Genomic DNA, 20562 nt, shown 5'->3' on the forward strand with positions numbered 1-20562 from the left:
TCGCAGTAAGTCATTTTTCTCGATGTGTTCGCAAATGTTGTCCTTGATCATCGCTTCCACCATCTTCCCTATAACTGAAGTCAGGCTCACCAGCCTGTAGTTCCCAGGGTCACCCCTCGATCCCTTCTTAAAGATAGGTGTGACATTCGCCAGTTTCCAGTCCTCTGGCACCTCTCCTGTTCTCAGGGATAGGTTGCAAACATGCTGGATTGTGCCCGCTATTTCCTGTCTTAGTTCCTTTAGAACCCTTGGGTGGATCCCGTCCGGTCCCGGTGATTTGCCGCTTTTTAGCCTGTCTATCTGTTTGAGGACATCCTCCTGACTTACCTCTATATGCTCCAATTTTTCGGCCTGTTCCCCCCTCATGAGCTCCTCTGAGTCCGGTATATTGGATGTGTCTTCACACGTGAAGACCGACGAGAAGAACGTGTTCAACCTCTCAGCTACCTCTTTGTCCTTCTTAATCACTCCTTTCCTATCCCCATCATCCAACGGCCCCACCTCCTCTCTCGCTGGTCGCTTCCCTTTTACGTAACTGAAGAATGCCTTGAAGTTTTTCGCCTCCCTGGCCAGCCCCTCCTCGTATTCCTTTTTGCTTTTCTAATCTCTCGGTGACATTCCTTTTGGCAATTCCTGTGCTTCTGGTGATTTTCCTCCGTTGGGTCCTTTTTCCATCTCCGGAAGGACACTTTCTTGTCACTTATTGCCTTCTTTACTTCAGTTGTCATCCAAACCGGGCTTTTTGACCGCTTGTTCTTACAGCCTTTCCTGAAACTGGGGATGTACAGGTTTTGTGCTTCCTGCAGGGTGTCCCTGAATAGGGTCCAGGCGCTTCCTACAGTCTCCATCCTAAAGCTGTTCTTGAGCTTCCTCCCCACCATTTCCCTCATGGCAACATAGTTCCCTTTCCTGAAGTTGAGCGCAGTCGATGCGGTCCTCCTCACTATGGGTGTCCCTCTTTCTAATGCGAATCTGATTACGTTGTGATCACTGTTGCCTAGTGGTCCTTCCACTTCTACCCCTCTTGCAGGCCCCCTTAATCCATTAAGGATGAGGTCAAGAGTAGTTCCCCCTCGCGTCGGTTCCTTGACTAGTTGTTCCATGAAGCAGTCCCTCACACTTCTACGAATTCCGTTTCCCTGGCGCAGTTGGAGTGACCCGTACTTCAGTCTATCCCCGGGTAGTTGAAGTCCCCCATCATTGTTACATTTCCAGTACTGCATTCCTGCTTCAGTTCCGCTTCTAAGTCTTGTCCAACTGCATCCGGCATACCAGGTGGACGATAATACAGCCCCAGTTTTATGTCTGCACCTTTGGTTCCCGGCAATTTGACCCATAGTGATTCCAGCCCCTCTGCCTTTGTCGCCGTATCCATCCTGACCGAGTAGATAGAGTCCTTTATGTATAGTGCTATGCCTCCCCCCTTCTTGTGGGTCCTGTCCCTCCTGTAGAGCTTGTACCCTGGCAGCGCCACATCCCATTGATTGTCCTCTGTCCACCAAGTTTCCGTAATTCCAATTACATCCAGGTCCTCCCTTTTGGCCATGACTTCCAGTTCACCCATCTTGGCCCTGAGGCTTCTTGCATTCGTGTATAAGCACTGTAGGTCCCGGCGTTTGTCCCTCACCTCTGCTTTTACCTGGACCTTCTTCCCTTGAGTTTCGGGCTGTTCACCCGTTAACTGTGCCTCTGCTTTACCCCCATCCTTTACCCTCGCAAGTTTCTGCCTCCTCGTGTCCCCTCCACCCCCCTTCCCCGCTTTTCCTCGGAAATTTCCTGCCCTGCCAGCCCCCTCCCATGCTATTGTCCCCTGGGCCTTGGTTTGATCCCTCTTGCCTTGTGGCTCCTCCTTATTGCCTTATTGCCTATTGCCATCATAGACTCCTCTCTCTCCTTCAATGACCACCTCAACTTCTTGGTAAAAAAAATGCTTCTTTAGTCTTCATATGCTGAGGAAAGTGAGATCGTACTTTCATCATTCTCACTTCGTCGTCCTTGTTCAATCCACCATCCTCTCTAGATTGGATTATTGCAACTCCATCTATTTAAGCCTAACTAAAAAAAAACTCCATAGACTTCAGCTAATCCAGAACGCCGCGGCCAAGCTTATTTTCGCTAAAGGCAAGTTCGACCACATCTTCCCACTCCTGTCCAAACTTCACTGGCTCCCAGTTCACTCCAGAGTCCTCTTTAAATGTGCCTATTTAGCTTTCAAGATCCTACATGGCATCCTCCCTCCTGTTATCCCACTCTTCTGGAACTCCTCTAACCCTAATTCCACTAGATCCTCCCAAAAACTGAAACTATCATTCCCCTCTGCAAAAGGTATATCCCGCATAGGAAAACTAGGAACATCCCTCCCCTTTAGAACCACAGAACTCTGGAACAACCTCACATCCCCACTCAGAATTTCAAGCTCCCTTCAATCCTTCCGCAAACACCTGAAAACTTGGCTCTTTTCAAAAATCTAACACCTGCCGCTCTTTGGTACCCTGTCCCTCTTTATCTTCCTAGCTCCTTTCCTATAACCCTTCATTGTAGCTCCTTTTCAATCTAACCCTGTAAACCGTGCCAAGCTCTACGCTTGTGAAGATGGCGCGGTATACAAACCTAAGGTTTAGTTTAGTTTAGTTTATTATCCTCGGCAGAGGGATACTTCCACTTTTCTTAAATGGACTATGGCAATAGCACTGAAGTGTATACTTTTGAAGTGGTTGGATGCAGAAGCTCCTGATATTTCTCTGTGGCGGACTCCAGTGATTTCTTTTCTGACATTGTGGAGATTTCCTCACTTCAGGGGCGTCTCTTTCAACAAGCATGGGAACCTTTTTGGAACACTATGTCTCCTCTGGCGAGGAGTCACATTTTGAATTCTTGATGTTTGTATTTGTTAATTTCCACATTGTTAATTCATAGTATCGCTGTATAGAGATCGACTCTGTTGGGGTGGGGGAGGGGATAGGGGAGTTTGAATTTTTCTTTCCTAAAAAATTGACAGAGTTTGTACTGTATTTGTTTTCTTGACTTTAATAAAAATTATTTGACTATAAATAGTAGTAGTAGTAACAGCTCTAGATAAGAAGTTGGCAGCCTTCAAGTACCTTTAAGACATCTTCCCTATTCTGTCTGAGGCAAAGGTCAAAGTTGGTGTTGTCGTTGCAAAAACCCGAGGGAACGGTACAGTTTAGGGGTGAAGAACTTATGTGCACAACAGAAGAACGGGTGCGATTCTATATGATAATCTTAAGGTGGCCAAACAGGTTGAAAAGGTGACGGATAAGCTAGAAGGATGCTAGGTTGCATAGAGAGAGGTATGGCTAGTAAGAAAAAGGAGGTACTGATGCTTCTGTATAAGACTCTGGTGAGACCTTATTTAGAATATTGTGTACAATTCTGGAGGCCGCACCTTCAAAAAGATATAAAAAGAATGGAGTTGGCCTTTATCTGCCATCATGGATCCTGGAGTGCAAGGAATTTCCCAAGAAGCTAACTATGAAGGAGAAAGCAGCTTGGAACAGCTTTGTTGCAGTGGTTTGGGACTTCCTGTGCAATCAAAAGCTGAAAATTATATGGAATTGTTTGAGATTCTGGTGAAGGATTACAATAAAATGGGCTGTAGGATGTCTCTCAAAGTCCACGCCCTTGATGCTCATCTTGAGACATTCAAGGAGAACATGGCAGTATATTCAGAGGAGCAGGGTGAGTGCTTCCACAAGGATATACTGGACTTTGAAAGCCATTACCAAGGACAATATAAAAAGAACATGATGGAAGACTTACAATATAATTGCAAAGTGACTTGCAATATAATTGCAAATCTAAAATATCTACTCAGTTCTAAATCTTCTGTGTTCATCTTTGTAAAACTTCAATATAAATACATGTTAATTGTGATTTGTGTTGCTTTTTATGACTTCATGAGAATGAAAAGATGAAAATTCAGCATTTTCATGTTTTAAATAGGTAAATTGCAAAATTTGACTATCCTGATCACAAAAGCATAGCTTTTGGGGAAAAAACAGACATGCTCTATACTTTTTAGGTATGAGTAATTACTAGTGCTGTCCGATTCAGGAAAAAAAATTTTGATTCGATTCGATTCAGCCTATTGAATCGATTTTTCGATTCGATTTGATTTTCCTGCCCAGTTGGGTGTTTTTTAAAAAACATCCTGGTGAGTTTATTTTATAACTTCTTCACCCTTTTATAGTCTCTTCACCCCCCTTTGCCTTCTTCTAACCATACTGGTGCTGTGGTGTAAACAAACAAAAAAGACTTTTCCTCTCTCTGTTAAATCCTAGCTCACGTTTGCGGTCTAACACCAGCTCTGGCAGGATACATGTTTCAAATCTGGCATATTGTAATCACAAAACAGAAAATAAAATGATTTTTTCTACCTTTTGTTGTCTGGTCATTATTCAAATCTTGGCCAGCGCCATTTTTTCTATATGTCAACCGAAACAAAGTTGCACATTTATAAATACAAGACCCCTGAAGAAGCCCTTTACTGTGGTGAAATGGGTCCCGTAGGGCGTTTAGCCATTCCATGACAACTACAATGATTTACTACAAATCAAGCTTATTTATAAGTTAAGTGCGAATTTTTTGATACATTTTAAAGTTATTTATTTCTCTCAGCACTTTATCAGAGCTTGTTGCACATTTGTAGTTTTGCACATAAAAATACCGGCTCAATGAAAGATACCATTTACCTGTTTATGCGGTTTCCAAACACTGATGTGTTTTGAACAATACAGGTTTCTGAGAGCGGTATAAGAGAATAGCAAGAATTCTTATCAGTATTAGTCCTCTATTCTGCTTGTTTGTAGTATACAGACCCCCAAAACATCAAAAAGACCTAGATTTGGAATTAATCGGAGATATAGAGAATATCACCTTGCGGGGGGACACAGTATTGGTAGGTGACTTCAACATGCCCGATGTGGATTGGGTCACGCTTTCTTCTGCTTCCGGCAGCAGCAGGAAGCTATTAAACTCTTTGAATGGAGCAGGACTCAGGCAACTGGTATTTGAGCCAACAAGGGATCAGGCAATTTTGGACCTGGTACTTACCAATGGAGAAAGTATCGCAGAGGTCTCGGTGGGTGAAACTTTGGCCTCCAGTGACCACAATATGATATGGTTCAATCTCAGGAAAGGTTTCACGAAATCTACCACACTGACCAAGGTTCTCAAGTTCAAACTTCCAAGACATGGGAGACTTCGTTCACCAGGCGCTACAAACCCAAGCAGTCACCGACAGCGTGGAAGAAATGTGGTCAACTTTGAAAACCACCATACAGGAAGCAACAAACCGCTATGTTAAATCAGTAAGCAAACGGAGTAGGAACAACAAGCCACAGTGGTTCTCTATGGAGATCTCGGACCTCATCAAAGAGAAGAAAAAAGCATTCATCTCTTACAAACAATCAGGGACACAGGACTCTAGAGTAAAATATCTGGCCAAGTCAAGGGCCGACAAAAAGCAGCAGTTAGGGAGGCCAAATTCCGCATGGAGGAGTCTCTAGCAAAGAACATCCAGAAGGGAGATAAATCCTTCTTCAGGTATATTAGTGACAGAAAAAAGAACTCGGGTGGGATAGTACGACTCAGAAAACCAGACGGAGACCATGTAGAGACGGACTCGGAAAAGGCCCAACTGTTAAATGAATACTTCTGTTCAGTCTTCACCCGCGAGGCGCCGGGAATCGGCCCTCAGCCACAGACAAGGGTTAAATCAGTAGACCCGTTTAGTAATTTCAAATTTACACCCAGCAGCGTCTACTGCGAGCTGTCAAAAATCAAGGTCAACAAGGCAATGGGGCCTGACAACCTACACCCTAGGGTACTCAGGGAGTTGGGTGATGTCTTGGCGGAACCACTATCCGCGCTCTTCAATCTCTCCCTTAGTACAGGTAACGTTCCGATGGACTGGAAGACGGCTAACGTCATTCCACTACACAAGAAAGGCTCCAGGATGGAGATGGCAAACTACAGACCAGTGAGTCTCACTTCAATAGTGAGCAAATTAATAGAAACCCTAATCAAACGCCAATTGGATAGGATCATGGACAAGGAGAATCTGCGGGATCCCCGCCAACATGGATTTACTAAGGGGAGATCCTGCCAATCCAACCTGATCAGCTTCTTTGACTGGGTGACGAGGAAGCTGGATGTTGGTGAGTCCCTGGACATCGTCTACCTGGATTTCAGCAAAGCATTTGATAGCGTGCCACACCGCAGGTTGCTGAACAAGATGAGTTCTTTAGGTTTGGGCGACACATTAACCAAATGGGTTGGGAACTGGCTTGGAGGTAGGCTTCAGAGGGTGATGGTGAATGGCACCCCCTCCGAGATGTCGGAGGTGATAAGTGGAGTGCCACAGGGCTCCGTCCTGGGCCCGATCTTGTTCAACATCTATATAAGAGACTTGACAGAAGGGCTCCGAGGTAGAATAACATTGTTCGCCGATGATGCCAAACTGAGCAATGTAGTGAACAAAAGCACAACAGACAAAAAAGCAATGACAGACGATATGGTGCATGACTTACTTCTGCTGGAGCACTGGTCTAGGTCCTGGCAACTCAGTTTCAATGCCAAAAAATGCAAAGTCATGCACCTGGGAAGCCAAAATCCATGCAAGATCTACACCCTAAATGGCGAGATCCTGACAAGAACTGAAGCAGAAAGAGACTTGGGGGTGATTGTCAGGGAAGACATGAAGTCTGCAAACCAAGTGGAGCAAGCTTCATCCAAAGCAAGGCAAATCATAGGTTGCATACGCAGGAGTTTCGTCAGCCGTAAACCTGAAGTCATTATGCCACTGTATAGATCCATGGTGAGACCGCACCTGGAGTACTGTGTGCAATTCTGGAGGCCGCATTACCGCAAGGATGTGCTGAGACTGGAATCAGTCCAGAGAATGGCCATCAGGATGGTCTCAGGACTCAGGGAGCTCCTGTATGAGGAGCGGTTGGGGAATTTGCAGCTCTACTCACTCGAGGAGCGTCGAGAGAGGGGAGATATGATCGAGACATTCAAATATCTCACGGGCCGCATCAAGGTGGAAGAAGACATCTTCTTCTTCAAGGGTCCCGCGGCAACAAGGGGGCATTCATGGAAAATCAGGGGCGGGAAACTGCACAGTGACACTAGGAAGTTCTTCTTCACTGAAAGGGTGGTTGATCGCTGGAATAGTCTTCCACTTCAGGTTATTGAGGCCACCAGTGTGGCGGATTTTAAGGCCAGATGGGATAGACATGTGGGATCTATCCGCAAAGATAGATAGGGAGGATCACTGGAGTGGGCAGACTTGATGGGCCGTGGCCCTTATCTGCCGTCTATTTCTATGTTTCTATACTTGTCCTGTGATAAGAGAACAACACTAAAGAATTGGTTAACACACCTTGTCCTTGGAAGAAAGAAGTCTAAAGGAGTGAAACAAAACTATAAATTTGTAAATAATGGACACCAGTATGAGCCCTTGATGAATCAACGCAAACCTCTGGCTCAGGCAGTATCTCAAAAGGTGACCGGCACCAGACCGTAGTCTAAATGAGAATAGCCTCATACATCATGTAGTCCATACGAAATTGATAAATGTGTGAATCAAATCACACTTCCAAAACAAACACAATAGACTTTTGCACCAAGGAGAAGGGGTTGTAGAGGCTTAATGCATACATACACTCCCTAAAGAACCACCTAATAAATACAGACCCACCTAATAAATACAGGAATAAATAGATAAGAGAATAAATAAGTTGTGCTATAAAATAGTAGACCATACAGTAGACAAAAACAGTACCTATGTATAAAGTGCAAGTGATGAAAGGTAAATATTTAGTAGAAAAAATACAAAGTGCACAGTGCTTGCTAATAATTCATAAAATACAAATGTATATATATATATATCCATAAAGTATGACAAAACAAGAGGACAATATAAATATAAAGTGCAAATGCAAGTCCCCATTGAATGTTCATAAAGAAAAAGAGGATTATAAAAAATCTCTAGCACCAAATATAAAGGAGGTTTTTTGTTGCTAACATACATAAGACTTTAAAGTGCCACAGTCACACAAATCACACAAACACACCAAGCAATAAATGATGGATAAATAACTTCAGTCAATAAGCATTCAAAAACGCACAATAGCCATGGTAAATTACATTGCAAAACTATCCTAACATCACTCATCACTCATAGATATCACCACTCTGAGATCATTTATAAATATCACCACTCGATAAATCACCACTTGACAGAGCTCCATTTCGCCACTTCGTCAGGAGCAGAGATTGTTTGAGGGAAAAATAAAGTGGATAATGGACTCTGGGATAAGAGAGTCATCAATGAATGACTACCAAGAGCATATGTTAGATTTTCTTACCTATGGCAAGCAAGTAAAATCTCTGGAGCTCGATACCAGCGTGTGGCAACATATTCAGTCAATGTAGGATTTCCCTGATCCTCCTGTAGTTGATACAGGGAGCGAGCAAGCCCAAAATCACAGAGTTTCACTAAACAATCAGCATCCAGCAGAATATTAGAAGGCTAAGGGCAGAAAAAAAGAGAAAAAGCCCAGCATCAGAGGCTGCAAGCAAGAGATATTGAGCAACCCCAGAGATTGTGGGATGGGGGAAAAGGTGGGGGAAGAAAGGGGTGACAAATGAGTGCTTCCCTGCTCTTTATTTCCATCATGAGTCCTGCAACACATACTGCAGGAAATCTTTTTTTCTATTACACCTTCTGCTGATTATTTCTAAAGCACTACTAGACATTTACAGTGTTGTACAAATATATACAATGCTAGTTCCCACCTAATGCTGCAAATGGTATGGAGGAAAAGATGTTCACACTACCTTCCTGATTCCTTTCACAGACACTGAAGATACAAAGGGAGAGTTTGCTGATGACAGAATCTATTGATGCTGTTGAAGATAGAGGAAGAAGAATGTCCCCCTCCATTTTCCTCCCCCTTTATCATCACATGTTGAGACATATAGAAAGTTCCTTTCTCCCTCCTACCATATCCTCCTGGCTTTTGTCACAGATGCCGCAGCATGAATCTGCTCTTTCCCAATGATTCTATCCACCGACACTCTAGGTCAGGGGTAGGCAATTCTGGTTCTTGAGAGCCACAGGCAGGTCAGGTTTTCAGGATATCCACAATGAATGTGCATGAGACAGATATGATTACCAAGGAGGGAATGCATGCCATTCTATCGTCTCATGCATATTCATTGTGGATATCCCAAAAACCTGACCTGGCTGTGGCTCTCGAGGACTGGAATTGCCTACCCCTGCTCTAGGTGATGTGGGGTAAGAGCGATTTATGTTCCTTTCCAATTACAGATACTATAGAAAATAGAGAAGGTGAGTATGTTTCCACTTTCCCCCCACCCTCAAAAAAATCATCCTTAGATAATGTCCCCAACTCCTGAATCTTGTGACTGAGGGTGTAGCATTTCCTGTAATTGCTTACCTTCTGATCTCTGTGAATGACGTTCCCAGAATGGAGAAATTTGGTAGCTTTTAGCAACTGGTACAGAATGTAACGCATGTGAATGTCTTTCAGCAAATTCCCTTTCTTTATTACTGCATGTAGATCTGTTTCTGTAAGAGAGAATACCCTTAGTTACACCTGTGAAATGTTTATCACAGTGCGGTATAAAACGGATAGGAATAAATCATTTCTAGGGATTGGACATACCAATTCCCTGAGTTCACAGAAACATAGAAACATGACAGCAGATAAAGCTAAATGGCCCATTCAGTCTGCCCATCCATAGCATCCACTATCTCCTCCTCTCCCTAAGAGATCCCACATGCCTGTCCCATGCTTTCTTGAATTTAGATACCCCTTATTTGCTGATAATGAAACTGACAGACTAGGAGAGGACTACGATACATAAAGATTTATTTACAAAGTAGTACTACTAATTATTTCTATAGCGCTGCTACTACTACTATTTATTATTTCTATAGCGCTGAAAGGTGTATGCAACGCTGTACATCCAAAAATAACTGGCTGCAAATACAAATCCTTCCTTGACAGAACCTTCATGTTCCAAGCTAACAAACAACAATCCTGGCTGGGAAACTACATAAATAAAACCAGACAGACCTACAACGCATTCCAAAAATCAATCAAAACCACCCTGTTTGACAAATTCATCATCTAAACAGACCGACCTTCGCTCACCACGCTTTTTCCCCCTATAAACCCGAAGCAATCTCTCAGGCAAACCCTCTCACTTCCCTCCCCTTACAACCCTTTTCTTCTGTAACATTCCCCCTCATGCATTTGTAATTCGCTGAATGTCCAGCCTTCTTTCGATGTGAACCGCCTAGAAGTCGTCTGACTATGGCGGTATAGAAAAATTAAGTTATTATTATTATTATTACATTTTAATATACAATAGACAGTCCCTGCTCAGAAGAGCTTACAATCTAATTTAGACAGGACATTTCAGGGTTGGGGAAGATTACGGTAGAGGAAATGATACAGTGGGTATAGGTATCTGACAGCAGCAAGTGGGAGTTAAGAGTTGAAAACAGATTTTTTAAAAAGTGGACTTTGGGGGGAAGAAATAATGGGTCTAAGAACAGAGGAGAGGGAGAGAGATGGTGGACAATGGGATTTAGGGATGAAGGAGAGATGGTGGACCCTGGGGTGGTGGGGAAGGAGGGAGAGATGCTGGATGAAAAGGTAGTTGAGAAAAGGTAGATCTGTGGATGGAGACAAAAAAAAAAAGGAAAGATGCCAGACATCTGGGGGAGGGAAGAGAAATAGGAAATGGAAGGGGAGAACAGAAATAGAAAATGGATGGTTAGCACGGAGAAAGAAGAAAGAAGGGGATCCTGGCAAGCAAGTTATCAGAAGACAACCAGAGCCTGGGACCAACAAGATTTGAATAATGACCAGACAACAAAAGGTAGAAAAAAAAGATTTTATTTTCTGTTTTGTGATTACAATATGTCAGATTTGAAATGTGTATCCTGCCAGAGGTGGTGTTAGACCGCAAATGTGAGCTAGGACTTAACAGAGAGAGGAAAAGTCTTTTTTGTTAGTTTATTTTGTTTACACCACAGCGCCAGTGTGGGTATGCGAAGGCAAAGGGGGTGAAGAGGCTATAAAATAAACCCACGAAGATGTTTTTAAAAAACACACAATTGGGCAGGAAAATCGAATCAAATTGAAAAGTTGATTCAATAGGCTGAATCGTATCAAAAAATTTTTTCCTGAATCGTGTAGCACTAGTCGGGAGCAGAGGAATGCATGGAGGTTACTCTGAACCAGCTGAAGCTATGGAGACTAATTAAGCTTTCCACAATCTCCGTGCCGCCTGAAATAAGACAGAAGAGCGGACGTGCAAGGGAAGAGCTCCAGTAGGAGCATGGAGTACATACAGAGGATGAAGAGGGGTGCACCAAGCACACTCATGGCAAAGGGAGTATAATGATCCGTAGAGTTAATCCAATCATCTAGATGTCTTAAAAGGCAGGCCAAGTTATATAATGTCAAGTCTGGAATCCCCAACCCCCTTCTACATCAGTTACCCAATAGAATCAAAAAGGTCATTTTGGCCTTTTTCTTTCTCCAACAAAACCCGTTAAGCATACACTATAGTGTCTCAAGATCAATGGTCTGCAAATATAATGGAAAGGTTTGGAAACAGTACAGCCATCTAGGAAAGATGATAATTTTGTAGAGAGCAATACACCCCAGAAGGGATAAAGGAAGGGCTTCCCATTGTTTAAACGAAGATTTAGTTGCGGCCAACAGATGAGAAATATTGTTATCATAAAGCATCGCATTATCCGTCCCCAGTCATATCCCCAAATATTGGAAGGAGTCCTGAGCTTTGCACAAGGGACAGTGAAAACATTCCCTGGGCTTCCCAGTGCCCAGGTGGAAGATATTCCAAGTATTTGGATTTAGTAAGATTGAATTTAAAGCCCGAACGCAAAAATTTCCAACAGAATTTGGACAGAGTGGCTGGGGCAAGTACTGAGCACCAGTAAGTCATCCGCAAAGGCTTAAAAGGTCTCCGATCCATGAACTACACCCTCAATCTCCAGATTGGACAAGATGTCCCTAATCAGTGGATCTAACATGAGTACGAAAAGAAGAGGGGATAAGGGGCAGCCCTGTCTAGAACCCTGAAACACTGCAAAGGAGTCAGACACATACCCATTCACTGCAATTCTCACTTGTGGGAGACAATAAGGTGTCCGTATCGCCGATAAAAAGCCATCCGAGAAGCCATACACCTGAAGCACATCAAACATAAAGGTCCAATTGACCCTGTCAAAGGCCTTCTCTGCATCAAAACTCATGAGCAGAGAAGGCAGATAATCCCTCTGCACCTGCTCCAGGGACAATAAAATCCACATGAGATTCTTTGAAACTGACCGACCCCGAATGAAGCCCACCTGCGGATCCACTAAGAGCAGAGCTAAAACTCGTGCCATCCTATTAGCTAAGATTTTAGCAAAAAGCTTTGCCTCAAAGGCAAGCAAAGAGATGGGTCGATAAGAGTCCATGGAGTGAGGGTCCTTTCCAAGCTTCAAAAAGCACCACCACTAGGGCTTCCCACAGAGAGTACGTCAGCTTGCCCTCGAGCAAAAATGTATTGAACACTGTAGTGAGGCAACCGGTAATATCAGACTGAAGAATCTTATAAAATTCTGCAGTAAAACCATCACTGCACTCAGGCCAATATTGGTATAGACATCCTCCTCTGTAATAGGAGAATTAAGAACTCCCTGCTGTGTTTCCGAGAGGACAGGGAGATCAACATTAGAAAGTTATAGAGTACTGTCAAGACCTTGAACCACCAGAGCAGCATAGAGCTCTGCAAAAAAGGAGTGAAAAGCCTGAGTAATAGCTAAGTCCGACCACATCAAATCATCCATTTTGTTCTGAAGACATAATATCCTGTGAGAACCGTGTTCCCTATAAACAAGTCTAGCCAATAGGGAACCTGTTTTGTTAGCATGCTTGTATAGTTGAAATTTGTAGTACATAGCAGAACTGCACACTCTTTAGGGCAGCTTCATTGCCAATTGGAGTTGCCCCACCGACACAGCCTACCACCGCAGGAAACAGATCGGGCCGGTGTGGGAGATGAGCTCCACCTCGCGACGTCCCTAGTGGCGCGGATCTTTTCAACTGCACACTCTTCAGGGTAGCTCCATTGCCAATGGAAGCTGCCCCACCACCACAGTCTACCGCCACAGGGAACAGATTGGGCCGGCTGTAAGGGCGCCTCACATAACCCCACCTAACATTGTGGGGCCACGACAAATGTATGTAAGGTTAGAGGGGTTATGTGAGGCGCCCTTACATGTACCTCCTTCGAATCGCCACTCGGGGCACACAAGCACGCAGGAGTGAGTTTCTCGTGTGGCCCTGCACCACTAGCAGAATGGCTGCTACCAGGACTCGCGAGTCTCGTGAGAACTGGCAGCAGCCACTCTGCTAGCGGCACAGGGCCGCACGGGAGCTCAAGAAGCTCACTCCTGCATGCCTGTGCGCCGCAAGCCCCAAGCCCCAATCGTCGAGTCGAAGGAGGTGCATAGGGCAGGAGCATGGTCCTGCCTATACACCACTGGACCACCAGGGATAACTAAAAAGGTACCCGGGGGGGGGGGGGGGGGGGGAGCAGAAAAGGTACGCAGGGGGGTGTAAAACAAAAATATGATTTGTATCTGCCAGGTCGGGAGACAGGAGGGATCTCTCCTGTCCCAGCCTATTAGAGGCCTGCATCAAGTCAGGGAGTGGGGTCGGGTGATGACCCGAATATAGGACGAGATCCCCATTTTTGGGCCATTTTTTTGACCAAAACATCTCATCCTATATTCGAGTATTTACGGTATATTCCTAAACTGAGAGAGCGATTGAGAATAACACTGTGTTTCCCCGAAAATAAGACAGTGTCTTATATTCATTTGGGGTCCAAAAAAGGCACTAGGTCTTATTTTCGGGAAGGGCTTAATTTTTTCATATACATCACATGTGTCAAACACAAGGCCCGCAGTCTGAATCCGGCCCACTTAGCTGTTTTATGTGGCCCGCGGTTCAGGGCCGGCATTAGGGGAGAGTAAACAGGGCTTTAAGATGTCACCTTGCTTTCTGTTTTGGGCCCTTACCTGACGGCAACAATAGCACTCGTAGGCCGCAGTGATCATCAGCTTGTGCACATCGGCAACACAACAAAAATGAATTTAACTGTACCGGCCCCAGCGACGCACCCCAGTGCTGTTCCAGCAGTAATTTAACAGTGCCGGCCAGTAATTTACACCGCCAGTGTGGTTGTCAACTTGCGCATGCCGGCAGCGCACCAGAAATGAATTTAACTGTGCCGGTCCCACTGGGATGCATTCCTGGGGCTGGCACGGTTAAATTAATTTCTGGTTCGTTGCTGGCACATGCAAGTTGACAACCACATTAGCGGTGTAAATTACTGGCCAGCACTGTTAAATTACTGCTGAAGAGAGGAGGAAGCCAGACCAGAAGAGAAAATTGAGGTGAGGGGAGCGCTGATTATAACCGTAGGCTTGCCCTCTTGATTTCCACCTCCCCTCCTGACTCCTCCTCCAGCTCCACCTTCCTACTGGCCTGGCCCAGCAGTACAATGTGTGCAGGGGTGGGAGAGAATGAGTACCTCTTTCCTGCCTCCGGTAATATTCTGCACAGCCGCAGTGGTGAGGGAGGGAGACGACAAAGGTAGGGGGAATGATTTTATTTTCAATTTAGTATTTGAATTATCAATTTTGAGAATTTTAATCTGCTGTCTATATTTTGCACTGCTCGGAAAGAAATGCATTTGTATCTTTTTCTCTGGGGGTTGTACTGCATGCAGAGTCTTGAATCTTAGGGTTTCTTTTTTATATATTAGTACTTTTAGTTTTTGATCTCCTATTTGCATAGGGGTTATTTGTGTTCTGGTAGGAATGATTGTTGAGAAGCATACAGTGTATTTTATGTAGTTTAATTTTGTGGTTAACCATTATGTGTTAATAAGATTATATTGTGTGAAAAATGAATGGAAAAATTGTGTTAGAATTAGTACTATTATGGGGGTGGAGATTGGGCGGGGTTTGGCCCATGTTTTGGATTTTGGCCCCTTAGTGTGATTAAGTTTGATCTCCCTGAGCCTGCGTCTGGAACTGGCTCTAATCTGTAACAGTCTTTGCACTGTCGCTTGGACTTTGGCAGCTTTCTCCATCCTAATTGTATTCTGTCGTCTTTTTAAAATTTTATGCATTTCTTATGTTTTATTATCTGATGTATTTCCATTTTAAATTGTATTCTTCGCTGTATGATCAGTTTTTATTTGTTGTGAACCACCTAGAATCATTCCTGGTTAGGCGGTATATAAAAAATAAAATTATTATTATTATTATTATTGCTGGAGAATCCAGGAAGAGGTCCCTGAGGGGGCAAAAGAATTCGAGTTTTTAGCACCCTCAAATTATGTCCATAACCCATCAATCTAAAGAAATGTGCACCAGGTCTGCCAGAACTCCAAGAATCTACCACCTATGCAGAGGCGCTCGGAGGGTAACCTAGCATCATTGGGACTTCTTAGCATTGATTGCTGAGCGTGAACCGGATGTCTGAGCTCTCCTGGAGCTACCAAACCTTTGCCTGGTTCTTTGATAGGACCTTTGTGATGAGGATCCCGTAGACCCATAATGCAATCTTCTATAGCCACGAAAGAAACCATGATTGGAACTGTCCGAACTTCGTGATTTGCTGTTTGGTAAAGATTTAGGATGACGGTCCACTACACTTGTAATTAGCTCATCCAGTCTTTTGCCAAAGAGCATTTGTCCCTTAAAGGGGAGTCTTCCCAAAGTAGGTTTAGACGTGGAATCTCCTGCCCACTGTCATCCTGCTGGTGGAGCCTGTATAAGCTGAGACTTTGTTCATAACTCTGAGCACTGTCACAATCCTATCCCTGAAGTGCAGCTTTCGCCAGGGCAGGCTATTGTTAAACCTGGCCCGGGGATCCGGAGGGCAAATCACGGGGATAGGATTGTGACCAAGCCTAGGGAAAAACCCAGGTTTCCCTTTGGAGCAGACAGGTCTGATCTCCAGGGAGGAGAAGAGGAGAGTTGGGACAGCCCACAACAGCCCCAGAGAAACCTTTCTTTCCCTGGGGATCATCAGCTGAAGGGGATAATTAGGCTCCCAAAGGCAGGCAGGGAGAGTAAGCTAAAAGCTCCTCCCCTTCAGAGGGCAGGGCAGTTTCCTCTGACTACTTTGGAGGCTGCTCTAAGGAGAAGAAGGGCAGTCCTTGCAGAGCCAGCCAGGGAAAGGAACCCTCCTGAATGTACTCCTGAGGGAAGAGACTGGGAAATGCAGGAGCCTGATGCTGACACTGTGGCCGGGCAGTTTACTGGGGAGGAACCCATGGAATGTATTGAAAGTTCCAGTCTCTCTGAGGAAGACCTTATGGAAGTCAGTTAAGTGACAGGTCTAGAGATTGTTTGTTCATTTTCCCTGTTGAGCTTGGGGGTTGTGCACTGCTTAGGAAAAGGGTGGTTGTAATGAAAACCCCATTGCAGGACTTGTGCTGGCTGTATCTGCCCTGCTTGAATTAAGCAGCAAGGAAAAGAAAAAGAAAAAAACGTTTTTTTTTTTCAAGTTTAAATGAGTCAGCTGAAGTTGAAGCTGACTGATTGTGTCAGGGTTGTGAGGGAACCCAAGGGAAGTAAGGGGGGAAGAATTCACTATACATCCGGTTGGGATAGTGGGGCCATTATTGGCAAGTCTGTTATACAGATTAAGTTAGGTGAATTCTCTTGCTTCCCCCCCCCCCCTCACCAACTCCTGAAGAGCTGGCTGGGGAAGAAGCCAGAACAGCGACAGGCTTGTGCACCTGAACAGTTTCAGCGGTGCAGAGAAATTGGACTTGTTGTGCCAGTGAAAAGAACTGTTTACACTCTTTTATTTTTTTTCTTGGATGTTTTGATGCTTGACTACTTACCTGACGAAAGGACTGAGTGGTTGCTTTTGCCTTTTGAAACCACTCCAGCCTGAGTTCCTAAGTTAAAGTATTTGCTTTAAGAGTGTGTATTTGTGGAGCAAGTTATTATGCCGAGCTAAACATACTCACCATCAAATAAAGTGGATAATTCATGTTTGATAAACATTGACTCATTTTTGTTTTGTTTTGCTTCACTGAGAAGCTAGTGAATAGAATCCAGCAGGACCTCTCTCAGTTGGGGAGGCACGTCGGAGCAGGTTACAAGGAGCGAGGCCGTGGTGGCCTGGACTACAGGTACCGGCCTGGCTACAGCACGTTATAGAATTGTCAGTCATATAATTCACCCCTGCCAGTACTACAGAGGACAAGCCACTTCCTCTGACCTTGGATTCTGTCGTAGCATTTTGCGACAGGCTTGAACCATAAAAGATGCTGCCACCACATCCTTAAGACTAGAGCCTCAAACTGTCTTGAAGACTAGATCCCACTCTATGATGCTGTGTATATTTCAGGATCACACCCCCTTCACCAGACAGTGAGGTACATTTAGTCTCCTGCACCACCAGCAAATCCACTTTGGGTGGAGTGAACAACTGCTGAAACTCTGAGGACAAGGGATATAATTTTGTCATCACTCTCGACCCGAATACTAATGTTCTGTTACCTTCCATGATATAGGGGGTCAAATCTCCTGAGGAGTCTATCCCAATCAATTAAAATCAAACCTGAGAGGTTTTGGAGGAAGAAAGAGGCTTTGAAAACATACTTCTGATAAATTCCTTACATAGTAACATAGTAAATGACAGCAGATAAAGACTTGAATGGTCCATCCAATCTGCTCATTAGTTATACATTACATTACATTAATGACTTCTATTCCGCCCGTACCTTGCAGTACTGGGCGGATTACAAAAGAAACTAGCTGGACATTTCCAGGAAAATTACAATTTAGGGTCTTTTTTCTCTGATATTTCTGGGCCATAGACCATAAAAGTCCACCTGATACTGGCCTAGCTCACAGCAGCCTATACAACCATCCCGTTATTTTCAGGATACATACCATAAAGTCTGGCCAGTAACATCCTCATGTTCCAAGTTACTAGAGTTCCCATTGATGCCGTCCTCAGTCCATCCTATACCAAATTACCATATATGGGACACAACCTATGCAAGTCTGCCCAGTACTAGCCTTGGTTCTTATATTTATATCATTTATTTTCTAATCAGAGATCCTCTGTATTTATCCCATGCCTTTCTGAATTCAGTTATTGTTTTCCTCTCCACCACTTTCCTTGGGAGGGCATTCCAGGCATCCACCACTCTCTCCATTAAAAAGAATTTCCTAGCATTACTCCTAAGTCTTCCTCCTGCAACCTCAATTTATGCCCTCTAGTTTTACCATTTTCCCTTCTCTGGAAAAGATTTGGTTCTATATTAATACCTTTCAAGTATTTAAATGTCTGCACCATATCTCCCCTGTCCCTCCTCTCCTCCAGAGTATACATATTTAGGTCTTCCAGTCTCTTCTCGTACTTCTTTTGGCTCAACCTCCTTATGAGGTTCATCACCTTCCTCTGGCACACTTCAAGTCCTTTTATATCCTTCGCCAGATATGGCCTCCAAAACTGAGTTCAATACTCCAAGTGTGGCCTCACCAACTAATAACTCAGTAACTCCACCTGCTTGCCTAGCACCAGAAAAGGTATAAGAGGAAAATTGAACACCTGAATATGGATACCTTAGGAAAGGTGGGATGAGGAGACGTAATGCAGATATTTAAATACATGAAAAGTATTAACATACAAACAAATCTTTTTCAGAGATAGTGACGCATGAAGACATTAAACAATCTCTTTTATCCTCTTCTTTTAAAGCACAATTTAAGTCATGTTCACTTATTAGCAAAAGCAGCTTTGATAATTCTCCTTCACTTTGTAAACAAGGTCGCAGTGTGCATATTAAACAGCCTTTTTAGAAGGCCAATGCTGCTTTATAATCTTAAAAAGTAATAGTAACTACCATTCCAAGCACACCAATGTTTGCTCAAATGCAAAACAGAGTCATGCTGCTATTTTTTGTTCATTTCTAGGTCATCCGACCTTCTATCACAATCTCCTTCGTGACTTCTGTACAAGTCTTACCCATGTACTCAAAAATCAGGTAAATATCCTTGTCATTCTGAGCTCTGATAACATTCAACAGTTTGATGATGTTCTGATGTTCTCCAAATTCCTGCAGGGAAATAGAGTAAATCTAAGTTTACTTAATTCAGGGGTTTTATATACTGCCTTTTTAGTCCAGCAGCCAACCATTGAATGCAGTTTATAATTGGGTAAAATACTTAACTATATACAAAAACATTCAAATGGAAATTAGTACATTCAAAATACATTATAATTAAACAAAAATGTAAAAATTATTTATGTACATGTGGTAACAAACGAAGGTGGGTCTGGAGCCCAAGTAAAACAGAGCCACACAGTAGCTGCAGGATAGGAGAGAGAAAATAAAACACAAAAACATTATTTAAATTTAATTATTTATTCAATTTTCTATACCATTCTCCCAGGAAAGCTCAGAACGGATTGCCAAGTTTCCAAGTTTATTAATCTCTTGATATACCGTCTATCACATAAGAATATCTAGGCGGTTTACAATTTATAAAATAAATTTTTAAAGCACATGTTAAAAAAAGGGAAAGAAAATTTAGTGAAGGGGGGATTACATAATTTAAGACTAACATCATAGGGAAGGTAAGTACATAAGGTTTAAAATAAAAATACATCGAGATGGAAAAATTATGTTCTTACCTATTAATTTTCTTTCCTTTAGATATAGCAGATGAATCCAGAGACCAATGGGATAGCCCATATCTACCAGCAGGCAGAGATAGAGAAACTGATTAACAGGTGGTCCTATTGGCTGGCACTCTTCCTGTATCTCCAGTATAGCTCCTTTCCCAAGCATCCTTAACCATCAATAGGTATAGCATGTAAAAAACTTCTTTCCCATAACAAATCTCAAAAGACAATAATACAGAATACAACCATCAACAATAACAAACTTCGAAAGCTGCACAAGAAAAAACCGACAGACAATATCCAGAAAGGGTGGGGCTCTGGATTCATCTGCTGCGTCTAAAGGAAAGAAAATTAACAGGTAAGAACATAATTTTTCCTTCCTTAGCAACAGCAGCAGATGAATCCAGAGACCAATGGGATGTAGCAAAGCAATCCTCAATCTAGGTGGGAAGCAAACGCCGAATCTGGGTCTCTGCAACAGCCGAAGCACTAAACGCATCCACCACATGTGCCCCCCACATCCAACTGGTAATGCTGAGATAAAGCACTCTCGGAAAACCAAGTAGCCGCGAGACAAAACTCCTCCAAGGAAAAAAACCTCTGGCCAAGTCCAAGAAGTAGCCATCGCTCCGGCGGAAAGGTCATGAAGTTCTCTCGCCAACCGCTTCCCTGCCATCAAGCAAGCGTAAATAACGTCCTCCCGGACCCATCAAGCTTTGGACGCCACCATACATTTGAGGCATCCCTTGAAGAA

At 43.6% G+C, this 20562-nt stretch overlaps 1 protein-coding gene across 4 annotated transcripts in view; it reads right to left on the reverse strand.

Annotated features, from left to right (window-relative positions):
* MAPK15 (mitogen-activated protein kinase 15) overlaps positions 1–20562 on the reverse strand; it is a 269713-nt gene that overhangs the window by 224673 nt on the left and 24478 nt on the right. For 3 of the 4 annotated variants that reach the window (XM_033933020.1, XM_033933019.1, XM_033933022.1), the window contains exons 2-4: positions 19149–19239; positions 9489–9619; positions 8394–8557 (exon numbers count right to left, since the gene is read on the reverse strand). In XM_033933020.1, coding sequence (XP_033788911.1) covers positions 8394–8557; positions 9489–9619; positions 19149–19239 — 386 coding nt within the window. The remainder of the gene's footprint in view (positions 1–8393; positions 8558–9488; positions 9620–19148; positions 19240–20562) is intronic. The other variant, XM_033933021.1, reaches the window with a different exon arrangement.

The sequence above is a fragment of the Geotrypetes seraphini genome, chromosome 2 (genome assembly GCF_902459505.1).
Source record: "Geotrypetes seraphini chromosome 2, aGeoSer1.1, whole genome shotgun sequence".
Lineage (NCBI taxonomy): Eukaryota > Metazoa > Chordata > Amphibia > Gymnophiona > Dermophiidae > Geotrypetes > Geotrypetes seraphini.